This window comes from Camelus ferus, chromosome 18 (genome assembly GCF_009834535.1).
Source record: "Camelus ferus isolate YT-003-E chromosome 18, BCGSAC_Cfer_1.0, whole genome shotgun sequence".
Lineage (NCBI taxonomy): Eukaryota > Metazoa > Chordata > Mammalia > Artiodactyla > Camelidae > Camelus > Camelus ferus.
Window position 1 is genome coordinate 25,457,447 of NC_045713.1, and position 13,498 is coordinate 25,470,944.

Below are 13,498 nucleotides of genomic sequence, written 5' to 3' on the forward strand. Positions count from 1 at the left end.
TATGTGTGTGCTTACCTGTGTACACACCCCCCTCTGCACTTCTAAAGAAGACATGAGCATCCGCAAAGTGAGGCTAATTCCCCCAGGATGAATTCCTCACAGCAGAATCGCTCACTGTAATCAGATTCATATTTTTAAGGCTCCCGCCCTGCCCCCTGCCCCCACCTAGGTTTCACTCAGCCCGCAGTGTGGGGAGGTAGGGCCTGGAGACCTTCAGGGGGCTCCTCGGTCTGAGCTCATGGAGGCCCCGCCCCCTCCTGCAGAGCGTGAGGACGCAGCCCACCCTCTGGCCACTATGAGGACACACATCACAATGGCTGTTCCACCTCAGCCAAGCCCAGTCTTCTGGGGGCAGCCTGCAGTCGTCCCTCACGGACAGCCAGGCCAGGCAATGGGGACTTCCAGAGACAAGCGCTTGCCCTCTCAGAACTTGGAACCCAGCCCTGCCCCTCCACCGATGCTGGAACAGAGGACGCTGCCTGGGTCCCCAAGAGGGAAACTCCCCCAGGGTAAGGGTCCACTCCTTTAGGTGACACATTGATTGTGGGGCCCTGGGAAGTGGCAGGGATATAACGGGTCCCCTTGCTGAACTGGGGCTGATTCTGAGCCTCACCTCCCCAAGGCCCACTGCCTCCACCAACTTGGGGATTATGAGGCCCGATGGGGACAAGGTGGGGCCTCCCACATCCTATGCCCTCTTAAAGTGTCACAAGACTAACTATGCTTCCATATCAGGTATGACCTGCCCCTCCTTCGCCAGCATCCCGGGGGACCAGAGACAACCCAGAATGACCGTGGGTTGGGGGAAGGTTGGGGTGGGGGCCTGGCCATGCTGCTATAGTCTTAGGTAAGTTACTGATCTCTTTTCTGGTGTGGAAAACGGTTGAGAGGATTAAAAGAGCTGATGGTTGATGTAGGACCAGGGAGCTACTAACTCAGTATGAGATCAGAAGGACTTTCCAGCCGGTAGTCCTGGGCCGGGTACTTAATGCCTGACCTTTAGTCTCTGCACCTGTAAAATGGGTACAAAACCCAGCCCTAAGCAGGGTTCTGGGGACCAGATGGGTGTGAAACCACCTCCTATGCCACAGAGTCTAGACTGTGAGGCGAGAAGTGGGGAGGGGCGTCCTGTCCTCTGGCCGGCCTCAATCTGGGAGGAGGCATTGTGTGGGGAGAGCCCAGGCACCCCCCTCAAGCCTAGAGGCTCCTCTCCTGGGAAGGGCAGGTCCTGGTGCAAAGTCTCGAGCTGGTTCCCAGTAAAAACACACAGGGTCCCCATCCATCACCGACACTGTCATTAAGGTTATAGGGCCCCCATCCTCCCCTCCCCCAGACCACACTCTGAGTACCCCGGATCCCAGAAGTCCTTGCCCAAACAGTCTTGCGTTTGCTTCCAGGACGTGGGAGTGGACACTTCCCAAGGCCCTGAGAGCCGGCCAGGGGGGACTACTGAGGTGAGGGGCAGAACTTCGTGTCCACACCCTGTGACAGGCCCTTTGTGGGTCAGGAATGAGCCAGGCTGGGAAGAATGGAGGTGGGCCTGGGGCCCAAACAGTTCTTCAGAAGGAGCAGATGGAATGCTGCCCCTTTTGGAGCCGTCTTGACCAGAGGCAAGGGACACTGAGTAGCATGTGCCCCGGAGGTAGGCGTACTTAAGTCCCATTCTTGATTCTGATGCCTACTTACTGGGTGACCTCAGGCAAGTTACTTCACCTCTCTGAACCTAGCCTCTACACTGGCAAAGTTGGAAAAATGCCACAGAGCTACGTGGCTGGTGTTTTGGCAAAAGTAAATGGAGTGAGACATGTTTAGCCCAGAGTTTGGCACGTAATAAATGCTTGATGTAAAAGAAAAAAAAGAAAGGAGAGAGAGAGATTATGGGGCCCTGTGCTATTTCTGCATCCTCAAGCTCCTGGCCTTGCCTCCAGGAAGACCTTACATCCTAGGACAATGAGGGCAGGACTCATCAGAAATGCCTGGGTTCAAATCTCAGCTCCTCTATCTACCAGCTAAACCACCACCGGCAAGGTGATCCATCCCTGGAGGCCTCAGCATTTCTCTCCTGTAAAATGGGGAGACCTCTCCCCTCAGACTGGCCACGTTTTCACCTCAGCGTCTGACATGGATTCAACCTTCAGATTTGAGGGTGCTTTTCCCTTCTTTTCCCCTAAAGAGCCTCCTCCTCCCTACTTCTCTCCACCTACTGGAACTAGAGCCCCTCCCCTGATGTAGCCCCTGCCCCCACCCCTCGGGCTTTCTCTGTCTCACTCAGGACTGCCCTGACCACTCACCAAGACTCCTCCTCCAGGAAGCCCTCCTCCCTGCCCCCACAACTGTGTGACCCCCACACTGCCAACGCCGGGAGCCCTTCTCTCCAGTGTGGTCGTTGCTGGAGGGGCTGGTGCTCAGAGTAGGAAATGTTTATGCAATGAAATCCTGTTCTCAACTCTGCAAATCCCATCCCCAGCAAATCCCATGGGATCTGGGCTTTGGGGGTATTTTTAAACAAAAAGTTTGAGAATGCTGGGTTGGGTTGTAAACTCTCAGTGGGGAGGACACCGTTAGAACCATGGGTCCCCCCCTTCTCATGTATATAATTCTTCCCTTTGTTTTCTGCCAAACTGGGGGTGGGGGCGGCACCTCTCCCAAACCAGGCCCTGGCTCTACAAACCCCAGCACCCCCTCACCTGGGCCCCAGAGGAAACCAAAGTCTGTAATGGTCACATGCCCCCTCGTCATGGCTCCAAATGGTCCACCCAGACCAGACCCTGACCTTCCGTCTAGAGCATGAGAGCTCTCTGGAATCGTGTTTTAACAAAATATTCAGCAAGCACTGAAGACCTCCCTTCTCTGCACACCCAAGGTTGTAGAAATGGCTGCAGTGTTTAAAATAGCTAAGTACACCTTTTTTCGGTCCCACCAGACCAAGGCCAGAGGGAGAGATACCAACAGGAAGGTTGGGGGGCTGTTTTCTCTTTCATGCTTTTGCTTTACCAAGGGTATCACCTAGAGCTTTTCAATTGCAGGGTTCGAAGCTGATGCTAACTTAAACACACTCAAAAGGGAATGTGTGCGGGGGCGGCGGCAGGGAGAGAGGGTACAGCCCAGTGGTAGAGCGCCTGCCTAGCATGCACGAGGTCCTGGGTTCAATCCCCAGTACCTCCATCAAAAAAAGAAAATAAACCGAATTACCCCCCCTCCCCAGTATGGGTAGGAGTTCCCGGGGCCCAGTTCCAAACCAGCGACGCCCCCAAGTTCCCTAGTGCTTCATGGGTGGGAGGCTGGGAAATCTTGACATGAGGGAGGCCCCTGAGCCCTGAAGGCTGGTGGGGAGGGGATGGTGTAAAAGGGGAAATTGGACCCACCTGGACAGGCGGAGGATGCTCAGGGGAGCACAGAGAATCTGCAGTGGTGGACACTGGGGATGGGGAGGATGGAGGTGCGGGGTGTGACCTGTCTCCTTTTTTGCCCCTCCAAGAACAGTTCACCAGGACCCCTAGGGTGCAGTCTCCAGTTCCAGTACAGTCCACGTGTCCGTACTGCGGAAACCACATCATCACGGCGATCACTCCTGTCCCGGGTGTCCTCACCTGGCTTCTGTGCACTGGCATCGTCCTGTCTGGGTGAGTGGCTGCCCCTCACCTCCACAGGGCCCTGAGCATCAAGTGCGGGGGGCCTGCTGGGTTTGGGGGGCGCTGGCAGTTTCTTAGCCCACCACGGGTGGCCGGGCAGCACCAAGGACAGATGGGGCCGGGTGAGTGGGGGTCCCAGGCTTGGCTTGGCCCCAGGTGAATCCCATGGCCTGCTGCTTTCGAGGCTGCAGGTGTTTCCTTGGCTGCTGCCTCATCCCCTTCTACGTGGACAGCTTGATGGACGTGATACATCTGTGCCCTGTGTGCCAGCAAGAACTCTTCCGCTACAAACGCCTGTGAAATAAACGTCGATTAAGTGACCAGTGCCGGCCCGTGTCTGTCTTGTTGGGGTTCCCCCAGCCCTGCTCAGCGAAGTGATGAAGGGAAAGGGACTAGGGCGGTGCCCACCTGCCCTGCCCTGTGCCCTCCTGTTGCAGTGGAAGGCCAGGTGAGCACTGAGCACTGCACATTGTAGGTACTCAGTGAGCACCGGGGGAATGAATGATGTCCTGCATGGTGGCCCTCCCTCCTCCAGCTCCGTCCTTTTCTGAGCCTTCGGAAACCACAGTCCACTGACCGGATCCTGTCTTTCCTGGCTCCTTACCGTCAGCTCGAGCTTCTGCACCATCTCTGCAACTCCAGCCGGGGAGCCTGCACATCCTCACCTGGGGCTCACTCCTCACAGAGCAAGGCCCTGCCCGGCTGACCCATGACCTCCTGCTGCTAAATCCCACCCCCACCAGGCACTTCTCCTTCTTTCCTACCTGCCTGGACTCTCTGCAGCCCCCGACCCTCTCTGCCCTCTCCCTTGTCCTGCGGGGGTGGGGGGCTACGGCCACCTCCTGTGCACCCTCTCAGCACACCCTTTTGGGCTGATGCCCCCCAGGGTCCTCACCTCCTGCATCCCACAGCCCTCCCCGGATGCCCAGCCCCCTCATCCACCCATGCCCACGAACCCACCAGGTCTCAAAGTCACCCCTCTTGCGGCCTCCTGGCGTGGCCCTGGTGGCCGGGGCCGGCACTGCCACCTCCCCGCAGCATGTCCTCTAATCCCAGGGCCTCCTGTCCTTTCTGCCCGGCAATGATTGCTTTCCTTCCCCATTGTTATCTGCCCAGCTCTTCCTGGGGTCTCCTGCCCCAGATCTTGACCGCTCCTTCCGGTCCAGTCCTTACCTGCAGCCAGCGGCTGGCACAGGGTGAGCCCAGTTAAGTTAACTCGGGTAAGAGTAATCTCCTCTAGCTCGCCTAGAACTCACCGTCCCCAGGACCCAGCTTGTAACGCGGGGTCCCTTTGAAGCCGTTTGTGGCCTGCTTCCCTCACCAACCACGCTCCAGCCAGCCAGAAAAGCTGTCCGTTCACCCATGCATCTGCTCTCCCCCTGGCCCCTTCTGGACTGCCCTTCCCACCCTCTTCTCTCTCCGCTGCCCCTTTCTGGCCCCACTGCTCCCTCTTGAGTCTCTGTCACTTTCCCCAGGTCCTGGTGTCCCCTGGTGGGTCCATGGGAGCTGGGATTGGGCAGCAGATCTTCTCAAATCTCTGTTCCCACTTCTCCACAAGAGGTTTAATCCTTAACATTCCTTCACAGCTACCGCACAGTAGCTTTTCTGTCCTGCAAAGGCTGCTATGCTGGAATCTGGTAAATGCTGAGGACATTCAAAGGCCCCAAGTTGACTTAAGAGCCGGATCCCTCCTAGGTAAAATGTGGTCTGCCTAGGTGTGAGGTCAGGCAGGGGGTGGGCGAAAGAAAACCCAGGGGCACAAAGAAGGGATTTTTAAAAATTTTGTAAAATATAACAAATAGTATTGTTTTATCTTTTCTATTAAAATGAATTTCCTAGAGAAGGGGCAGAGAAGTGGGGGCAGAATCAAGAGGCGGAGGATAAAGTAATCGGGAGGCAGGGGCATTGACTTACGTTTTACTCATGAAAACATGGTAGGTGCTTCACTCACTGTTAGGTTCCACACCTGGGTACTGCAGATGTGGAGGCTGAGGCCTGAGAGATGGCTGGTACAGGTCCAATAACTAGATGGTTGGCTGGAAACTCCGGTCTGCTGGCCTAAGACTCCTACAGTGGTGAGGAAAGGTGCGATGGTGGGAGGGGTGTGTGTAGAGTGAAGACGGGGCCGTGGCAGCATCTCAGTGGCCTTTTCAAGTAGTCTTTGGCAGCAGGGAGGGGTCAGATGGTCAGGCCTGTGGTGCTAGTGCTGGCGGGTTGTGTCCCACCAACCAAGGGAAAAGACCAGTTCTGGGGGCAGGTTTCTCTGAGTCTGAATGTCAGCCCCAGAAAGATGCCTGGCAGCTGCCCCTCTGCCTCTTGTCCCCTCAGATGCCGCAGAGAACCAGGGGAGAGCACCTGCTTCTGAGTTGGTACCAGCTGCAGGATGGAAGCCTCAGTTTCCACATCCAAAAGGGTCCATCATGATTTTTAGGATTAGGACATGAAGCATCTGACACAAATGAGGCATCTGGCACCCGGGAACCAGCTTCTTGTTTGTAATAGATCAGGACAGGGGCGCCAGGTGGACCTGGGTGGACAAGGCAGGTGGCTACCCATCTGGGTTCCATGTCAGAAGAAGGGACCAGGCGAGGATGGACGACTGAAAGGGAGGCCAGGCGGGCCCACCAGCCACCACAACCCAGAGGAAGAGGTCTTGACCTGAGACTTGGTCAATGTTTGGTTTGGAGGCTCACACAGACACCCAGGCCAGGCAGACGACAGTCACGGGGACACATTTTCAGAGCTCCATCTGGGGTCTGATTCTGGATCAATCTTGCTGGGTTTGACTAGGATTCCCAGAGAGGTAGGTTCACAGGCAGGAATATTCAGTCCCGTGGCAAATGCAGTGCTGGTGGTGTGGGCGGCGTTCAGGCCCCACGGCACCACGATCCCCTGCCCAGCTCGGCCAGCAGCCCTCGGTGAGCCCACGGACCCATCCCCAGACCTTTCTGAGACTGTGCAGCTTCAGCAGAGAAAACATCCCTTGCTGATTTGTAAAAAGTCCAGACTTTTCCGCTGAAGGTTTTCTGAAGGTTCAGCAGCACAGGCCCCTGGTTCAGCGAGTGTAGGGCTGAAGGAGGGCTGTCCTCTTGGCCGAGCCCCACCAGTCCCCATCATCCCAGGGCTTCCTCATCCACTGCCTTGGGCAAATTGACCTAAACCACTACTCGTCTCTTAACCCCTGAGGCCTCAGTTCTGGGGTCCCGAGGTCTCACCACAGACCCAGGCTGGCATGTGTGGGGTTGTGACCTCATTCTCTCCCTAAGGCTTCTCCATGCTTGTGGTTTGCGTCAACTTCTGGGGCCGCCCAGGAGGGCCTAGGGCTCAGGAGGCGGCAGCATCCTGCCTGGTGCTGCCCCTCCTTCGAGCAGGGAGGTTGGCTTGGGGCACCTGGGAAGAGGCAGTGAGTCTGGGTCTCCAGTGCAGCTCTGCACTCAGCAGGCTGGAGCCCAGCCAGGTCACTTTTTAATCAGTGTCCATGTCCTGGTCCCTCTGAGCTGCTCGGACGCCTCCCTACCGGCTGCAGCGTGCTGTGCTCAACGGTGACAGCTGCTACGAGGACCGCTGACTTGGGTTTTCTGAGTCATACTGTCCCTGAAGCACGGCCAGAGAGACAGAACGTGTCTCCCCCGCAACCCCAATAGCAGGGGAGCGGACTAGGGGCGTGGCCCAGGCCGGGGCATGGCATTGGGGACCCCATTCTGCTCTTTCCAGCCTGGGGCCTTCACCAGACTGCAGGCAGGAGGGTGAACGCGGGGGCTCTCACCTGGAGCCAAGGCTGTGCTACTGTGGCTGGAGGCGGGGGGCAGGACTTCACCCCCTCCACCACCTGCCCAGTCTGATGGGGTGATTCAACCCATGCCCCAACGGCAGCCCCAAACCTGTCACACTGCCCAGAACATCAGCAGCTCTGGGCCCGAACGGGCTGAAGGCACCTCCTCTGCCGGTGGGACTGGGATAGGACTGGGCTTCATGGGGGCTGAGTGTGGGTTCTCCCCCAGTATCTTAATGAACTTTTTCAACACCCATCAAATTTAGCAGATCTGCTGTGAATGCTCATCCCTGGACCTACCCATCACCTGTGCTCGCCCCTGGGTGGGTCTTGGCGCCTCAGCTCCGAAGAGCAAGGACCTGCTGGTGGCGCCTGCAGACACCATACCGCTCAGTCTGCTCCCAGGGCCCCAGGGCCCCAGGGCCCCGGCCTCACTAGAAGTTAACGGTGGGCAGGAAGGACGGGGCGGGGCACAAGCCCCGCACCCAGTGCCGAGAGGCACTTGGGGGAACTGAGTCCTTATTTCACTTGGATCCCACCCTGTACATGAACGCCCCGGAAAGCTTCCTCTGATGGAAAGGTCGAGAAAACTCACTCCCAGTCACTAGCCAGTGCTTTATATTAACTCAACGGCTCGAGGGCACTAATCACTGAAACAACCACAAAGCCAATGTCTTGGCCAAGATTAAAAGGCTAACAGACGATTTAAAGTTAAATCTGAAAATTCACTCCCTCAGCTACTTCAGTCACGTTTCAGGAGCTCCGGGGGCACCCGGCCCTCCCCCCGTCCCCAGCACAGGAGCTACAGGGCAGCGAGCGTCCGAACGGAAAGGCAAGGCCGGCGGCAGTGCCGGTGTCGCCCACCAAGAACAATGGGCTCCACGGGTCCTCCTCGACATCTGAAGTGTGTGACTGCCAACGGAGTTTGCGCTTTTACTTCTAAAGCCATGAAGCCAGACCGCTTCTCCCGGCGTGCCGCTTCCGGTACCGGTCACAGCGACCACAAGCCCCTCGTAATGCTGCACTGTGGTTCCAAAGACCCGTGGCTCTAGGGCTGTGGATTGCCCTCAGGGTCCAGAGTGAGCAGTGTCAAAGGTGGTCCTTTCCAAGTTCCAGCCCTGCCACCCGCCCATCAGGCTGATGAACTCGGACTCAACGCTCAAACTGGGAGCGAAAGTAAATCACACACAGTGCATGCCGTCCGCGTTATAGAGACTTTTGGGAAAAGTCATTTAAAGCTTCAGTGACCTAAGACTGTAATCAGCCCTCAGCCAAAACCTAAAACCAAAAAAACTCCATGAAACAACCCTCCCCCCATTTTAATGTTCAAAAAGCACATGGTGAATGATGCCTCAGGAGGGAGGAGTGGGGACCGCGCTATTCATGGTCAGAAGGGGCCCCGACACGGTGGGAACCTGGGAAGGAAGTCACTCCAGGCAGAGACCAGCCCAGGGACCAGGAAGGGCGCACCAGGCGTGGGAGGCGAGGACACCTTCCCTGGACCACGTCTTCCACAATTTTAATCATATTTCCGGTCATCTTATTGTATGTTCCCTCTTGGAAAATCTTGACTTCTTAAGCTTAGATGTGATGAGGCAAAAACAAAAAACACCGCCCCCCACCAACCACAACTGTGTATCAGCAATACTAGAATTGGGGGGGAAGTGTACCCCATCAAAACCTTATTACAAAGGAAAATGTTCCCCAAGCCTCTCTGCAGGGAGAGCAGAAATCTTCCTCAACTTCCACGTCACTCACTGAGTTATAATTTTTATAGAAAATTTTATTCAACATACAACATTTTCCAGCAAAAAGGCAATATACAGGAAGAGTTGGTGTACACTGCTGCTACAGAAACAAACAAAAAATATTGGAAAAGGATGAAAAATAAGTGTGATCTGCTGAATTCTATTTTACTGCACTCAAAACTAGACACGCAGCTGGCGTCAGCTCCAAAGGAAAAGGCCGGACTGAAAGAAAACTACACACAGTGAGTATCGACATCAGTGAGTCACTCAGATCCACGCGACAAAAAGCCACCTCCTCCCAGTGGTAAATTGTACATGTTCATTCATTAAATATACAATTTCATTTTTCCTTTTTTTTCTTTTTTATTTAACTTTTTTATACAAAGTCAACAGCTTGCTAACACTAGTGGGCATGCCCTCCTTTGCTAAAAGGCCCTCCTCCTCTGTTTTGTCTGTCCCACTGCAAGGTAAGTCTATTTATAATTTTTTCACCTGTTTGAATGAACTCTTGAGATCATCAGGTCTGCCGAGAGGCAGCATAGTACACCTTAATTGTATTTAACAGTGTTTTCAATTGAATAAAAAGATCCCCAAGTGTCCGTCAGGACCGTACTCAGTGCATCCACTTCGCGAATGGGCTGCAGGACAGCGGAGGCTGGCTGAAGTGAGACGAGTGCCGTCGGGGGACCCGGGCAGCGGGGAGACCGAGGAAGGGGCGACAATACACGAGTGAAGGAAAGAGCGCTATTTATTAGGTTGTGAGTTTCTCTGTTTGCCTTTACAGATGCACAAAAGGTCATTGAAAGTATAACTGAGGGAAACACATCAGACGAGCCTAACAGAAGACTTCCTAGCCGCAGGGCTGGGCACCGGGACGGGAGGGACCAGGGGCAGCCCGTCCGCAGCGCCGCGCCCATCAGCCGCTCCCCCGTGACGCTGACAGTCGCCTGGCATTGTGGTTACCATAAAATAACTCTCATTGGCATCCAAGCTTTATAAAAACACCTTCATTTTGCTCAAAAAGGGCAATCAATAGATACAGAGAAGCCAAACTGAACAGCCTCAACAAAATAAAATTAACACCAGCAGCAAATCCTCTTGCTGAAGACTTCGGACAGTGCTCGTGCACCAGAGTTCTCGGCTGTTAAAGGGCACGCCCTCCGCGGTCCCGTGCCTCGCCCACCGGGTAAGGAAGTCAGTTATGGATTTTAATGGCCTTTTCAAGGTATGTGTAGCGACTCCTCTTTGGGGCTTTGTTGAAGTGGTCCAGCCCGAGCCAAGGCCGAGGGTGAGACATGTTACCTGGTGGGGAGAGAAAAACAACTCAGACCAGAGGGGGAGCCTCTGAAACCTCAGGAGCAGAGCTGGCCCCCCTCTCCCGTGGGGGTCCCGGAGGAGCTCGGGCTCTGGGGCCGAGGGCGCCCACACCCTAGCCAACACCTCAGCAGCTCCCGAGCGCTGCACCGGCAGTCACCCCTGGGCCTCAGTGGTGTGTCAGCCACTGCAGCCTCAGGCCAAGGGCCCTGATGCTCAAGAGCTCATGGGCTCCAGGCTGCTCTCCTCGTCTTACAGGTGAGGAAGTGAGGCCGCGTCACCCAGCTGCAGGAACAGCAGTGCCGGCACCGGAACCCAGGGCCGCCCGCCCCCCGGCCACCTACCACGAACTTCTCAGACTTAAGCTCGTGCTTAAGGCGACCCACTGAGGCCCTTACCAGGCTGAGGTTCAAAGTCTTTCAAGTTTACTTCATACTCATCTTCATTTATGTACTGGTGCCGGCCCATCATCACAATGGCAAATTTAAACTGAAAGACAAAAATTAAGAACGCCTCCATTAATTCTAAATACCAGCAAAATGCACTCCTCTGGCAAAAAAGCCTGGCCAAGCCTTCAGCATCCTGCCTGCCAAATTATTCACAAGCACCCAAGAAGCGCTGACCTTTTCAAACTCCTTCTCCTGGATGTCCAGCAGGCTCTGAATCCGCTTCATCACTTCTCTGAAGTGCTCGCCCTACAAAGGACAAAGGGCACATGTGCTCATACAGCTCACACCCGCCCGGGCCACACGTGGCCCCCGGTGAGCCCACCCCGGCCCAAGGCAGGAAGCCAGACTGAACAACGCTAGGCCACGCGCATGTGAGGGTCCAGGTCCCGACAGGAGAAGCTCAGCTACTCACGGAAGGACACCTCACCTGGTGTATCCTCAGCAAAAACGGGATCCCAAATGTTCCAAACACCTCTTTGTGGAAGTGTGCCACTGTGATCAGCATCTCGTTTTCCTTATCTATGTCTACCTGGTCCAAAGGTATTTCCTGGGGACACGTATTTTAAACACAAAGAGTTGAAGCATTTAGTTAATGCAAACACAACACTATATTTTAATTCTTAATTCTGACTTGCTCCTCCAGTAAGGAGTTTTAGGTCATATTTTTGCCAAAATGCCATGTTTGGATCTTCTTAGAATGTTGAGAGTTCAGGGTAGGAGAAACACCTATTTTAAAAGAAAACTCCGGGTTTTAAGCAACAAAATAATGGATTGTTCCAGTTACTGTGGAAATTTCAGCAGTTTTAAAATCAACAGGGATGCAGTTTCTGACCTAGATGTGCTTAGTGGTCCATAGTTAGGGATCATTTCATCCACTGGTACGTAAATGTTTAAAACGCAAGCCACTTCTGAGAGTTGCCTGCTACTTGAACAGGTGAGGTGGCAGGCAGGCTGTCCCACCTACCGGGGGCTCCCAAACCCTCCCTGGTGCCAACAATGGACAGTTACCTCTATTCGAAACGTTCGACTCGTTGCAGGAGATAAACATTCTAATAGTTCATCTTCTTGATGCACACCAATAATTTTGTAGCTTACAATTTCTAGCAGCCTGTGCAAAAAAGGAAGGAAGTGAATTATAAATTCACATGAAAAAAGTGACTGATGGATAGTTTTCTAGAAAGTCTTTATTGTAAAGCTACTAGGTTGGTCTTCTTTGGGAAGATTTGAAATGTCACGAGCAGGAATCCAAGGGGAGCAGAGAAAACGCTGGCTGGTGGCCCCCTCGGAGCACGTTACCGTCTGAAGGGGACCCTGTGATCAAGCTATGGCTGGACTCAGTGCGGACGCAGCCACGTCGGGGAGCAGCGATGGAGTTAAACTGAGTCTCCTTGGGCCTGTGTAAGTCTTTCCCGCAATGGCTCCACAACAGGCAGGGCTTGTGATACTTTTCTCTAGATGTAATAAAGGCCTCATTCTTTTATTATATTGCAAAGAAAGCGTTCTGGGAACCAAGCAGCCCCAAGGGCTGTCTCATCCTGCAGGCTGATTGTAAGGCAAGGCACTAAGAACAGCACCCGACTCTCTGAAGGAAAACCTGACCCTCACGTCTGGGGCTTCCTTCTTCAGCCTGAACACTGGCTCAACAGAGAAGGTGCACTTTTTCCAGCTTTTCATTCTGTTTGAATTACTCTTCCTCTGCTTGGCTTTTCTATCTGAATCTCCCTTTTACTACAGCTAATTAATATCAGGAGAGAGGAGGAGGGAAGGAGGAAAAAAAGATTTAACTGTAAAATATTTATACAAACCACTGCAGAGGACGGGCTGGAGACCAGCATGGCAGCCAGGCCGGAGGCGCGGCTGCGCTCAGCGCCCAGGAACGCGACAGTGGACCCCACCCCGAGCTCCAGGGAATGCTCACCTAAGTTTCCCTGATGCCTTCTCGCCGAGCTCTACAGCCTTTTTACATTCCTCTAACAGGTCCCGGACACATCCGTGCTTGTCTGGATATAGTGTTATTTCCTAAGAAATGACAAGATAAAGGCTTTTAAAGGACACGCAAAACTGCAGCACGTGTCCAACCCCACACCAGCCACCCTCCTGCCCATCAGGGGTCCACCCCCACCCAGGACCCCCCCGGCCCTCCGGGAGTCTAAGAAATGCCATTTTGAGGCAAAAGGCTTGCCATTCACAGGACAGCTTCTCAGGAATTTCTTCCCCTAGAAGGTCCCCTAAGAGCCTGTCCAATTCTCAGCACAATGAGAGAGGATAAGGACCAGAGTGGACCGTGTCACACCAGCCTGACCAGCTCCACACATGTGTCTCAGATCTCCCCTCAATATGAGTAGAACTAGAAAGGTGCACACTTCCCAGAAGAACCGCCACACACTGCCAGTTGCCCAGTGGAGTCGCTGTCGGCTCCATGTGCTGGGGGCCTGGCCAAGGCGCAAACAGATGAGAAAAGCACTGCCTGTGGCCAAGTAGCAAAAAGCACCCCAGTCGAGTGGTCCCTGGGGGGCTCGGTAGGAAAACAGCCCCTGGGTGTGCGGGCAGCCTGACACTGCCTTTCTGCCCACAGGCCTCAGA

At 54.5% G+C, this 13,498-nt stretch overlaps 2 protein-coding genes across 3 annotated transcripts in view; one reads left to right on the top strand and one right to left on the bottom strand.

Moving 5' to 3' along the window:
• The first annotated feature begins 650 nt into the window (after window positions 1-650).
• LITAFD (LITAF domain containing) lies at window positions 651-3,932 on the top strand. Its single transcript, XM_014564213.2, has 3 exons — window positions 651-735; window positions 3,479-3,623; window positions 3,824-3,932. Exons 1-3 carry the CDS (start codon window positions 651-653, stop codon window positions 3,930-3,932), a joined length of 339 nt encoding a protein of 112 aa, XP_014419699.1.
• A 5,563-nt stretch (window positions 3,933-9,495) lies between these two features.
• The window catches only part of USP7 (ubiquitin specific peptidase 7), a 30,075-nt gene continuing 26,072 nt past the window's right edge, over window positions 9,496-13,498 (bottom strand). For both annotated transcript variants that reach the window (XM_014564217.2, XM_032460743.1), the window contains 6 exons: window positions 12,834-12,934; window positions 11,924-12,023; window positions 11,343-11,462; window positions 11,090-11,161; window positions 10,865-10,955; window positions 9,496-10,454 (listed from right to left, as the gene is read on the bottom strand). In XM_014564217.2, the coding sequence (XP_014419703.1) occupies window positions 10,348-10,454; window positions 10,865-10,955; window positions 11,090-11,161; window positions 11,343-11,462; window positions 11,924-12,023; window positions 12,834-12,934 (591 nt within the window). In that variant the 3' untranslated portion in view covers window positions 9,496-10,347. The remainder of the gene's footprint in view (window positions 10,455-10,864; window positions 10,956-11,089; window positions 11,162-11,342; window positions 11,463-11,923; window positions 12,024-12,833; window positions 12,935-13,498) is intronic.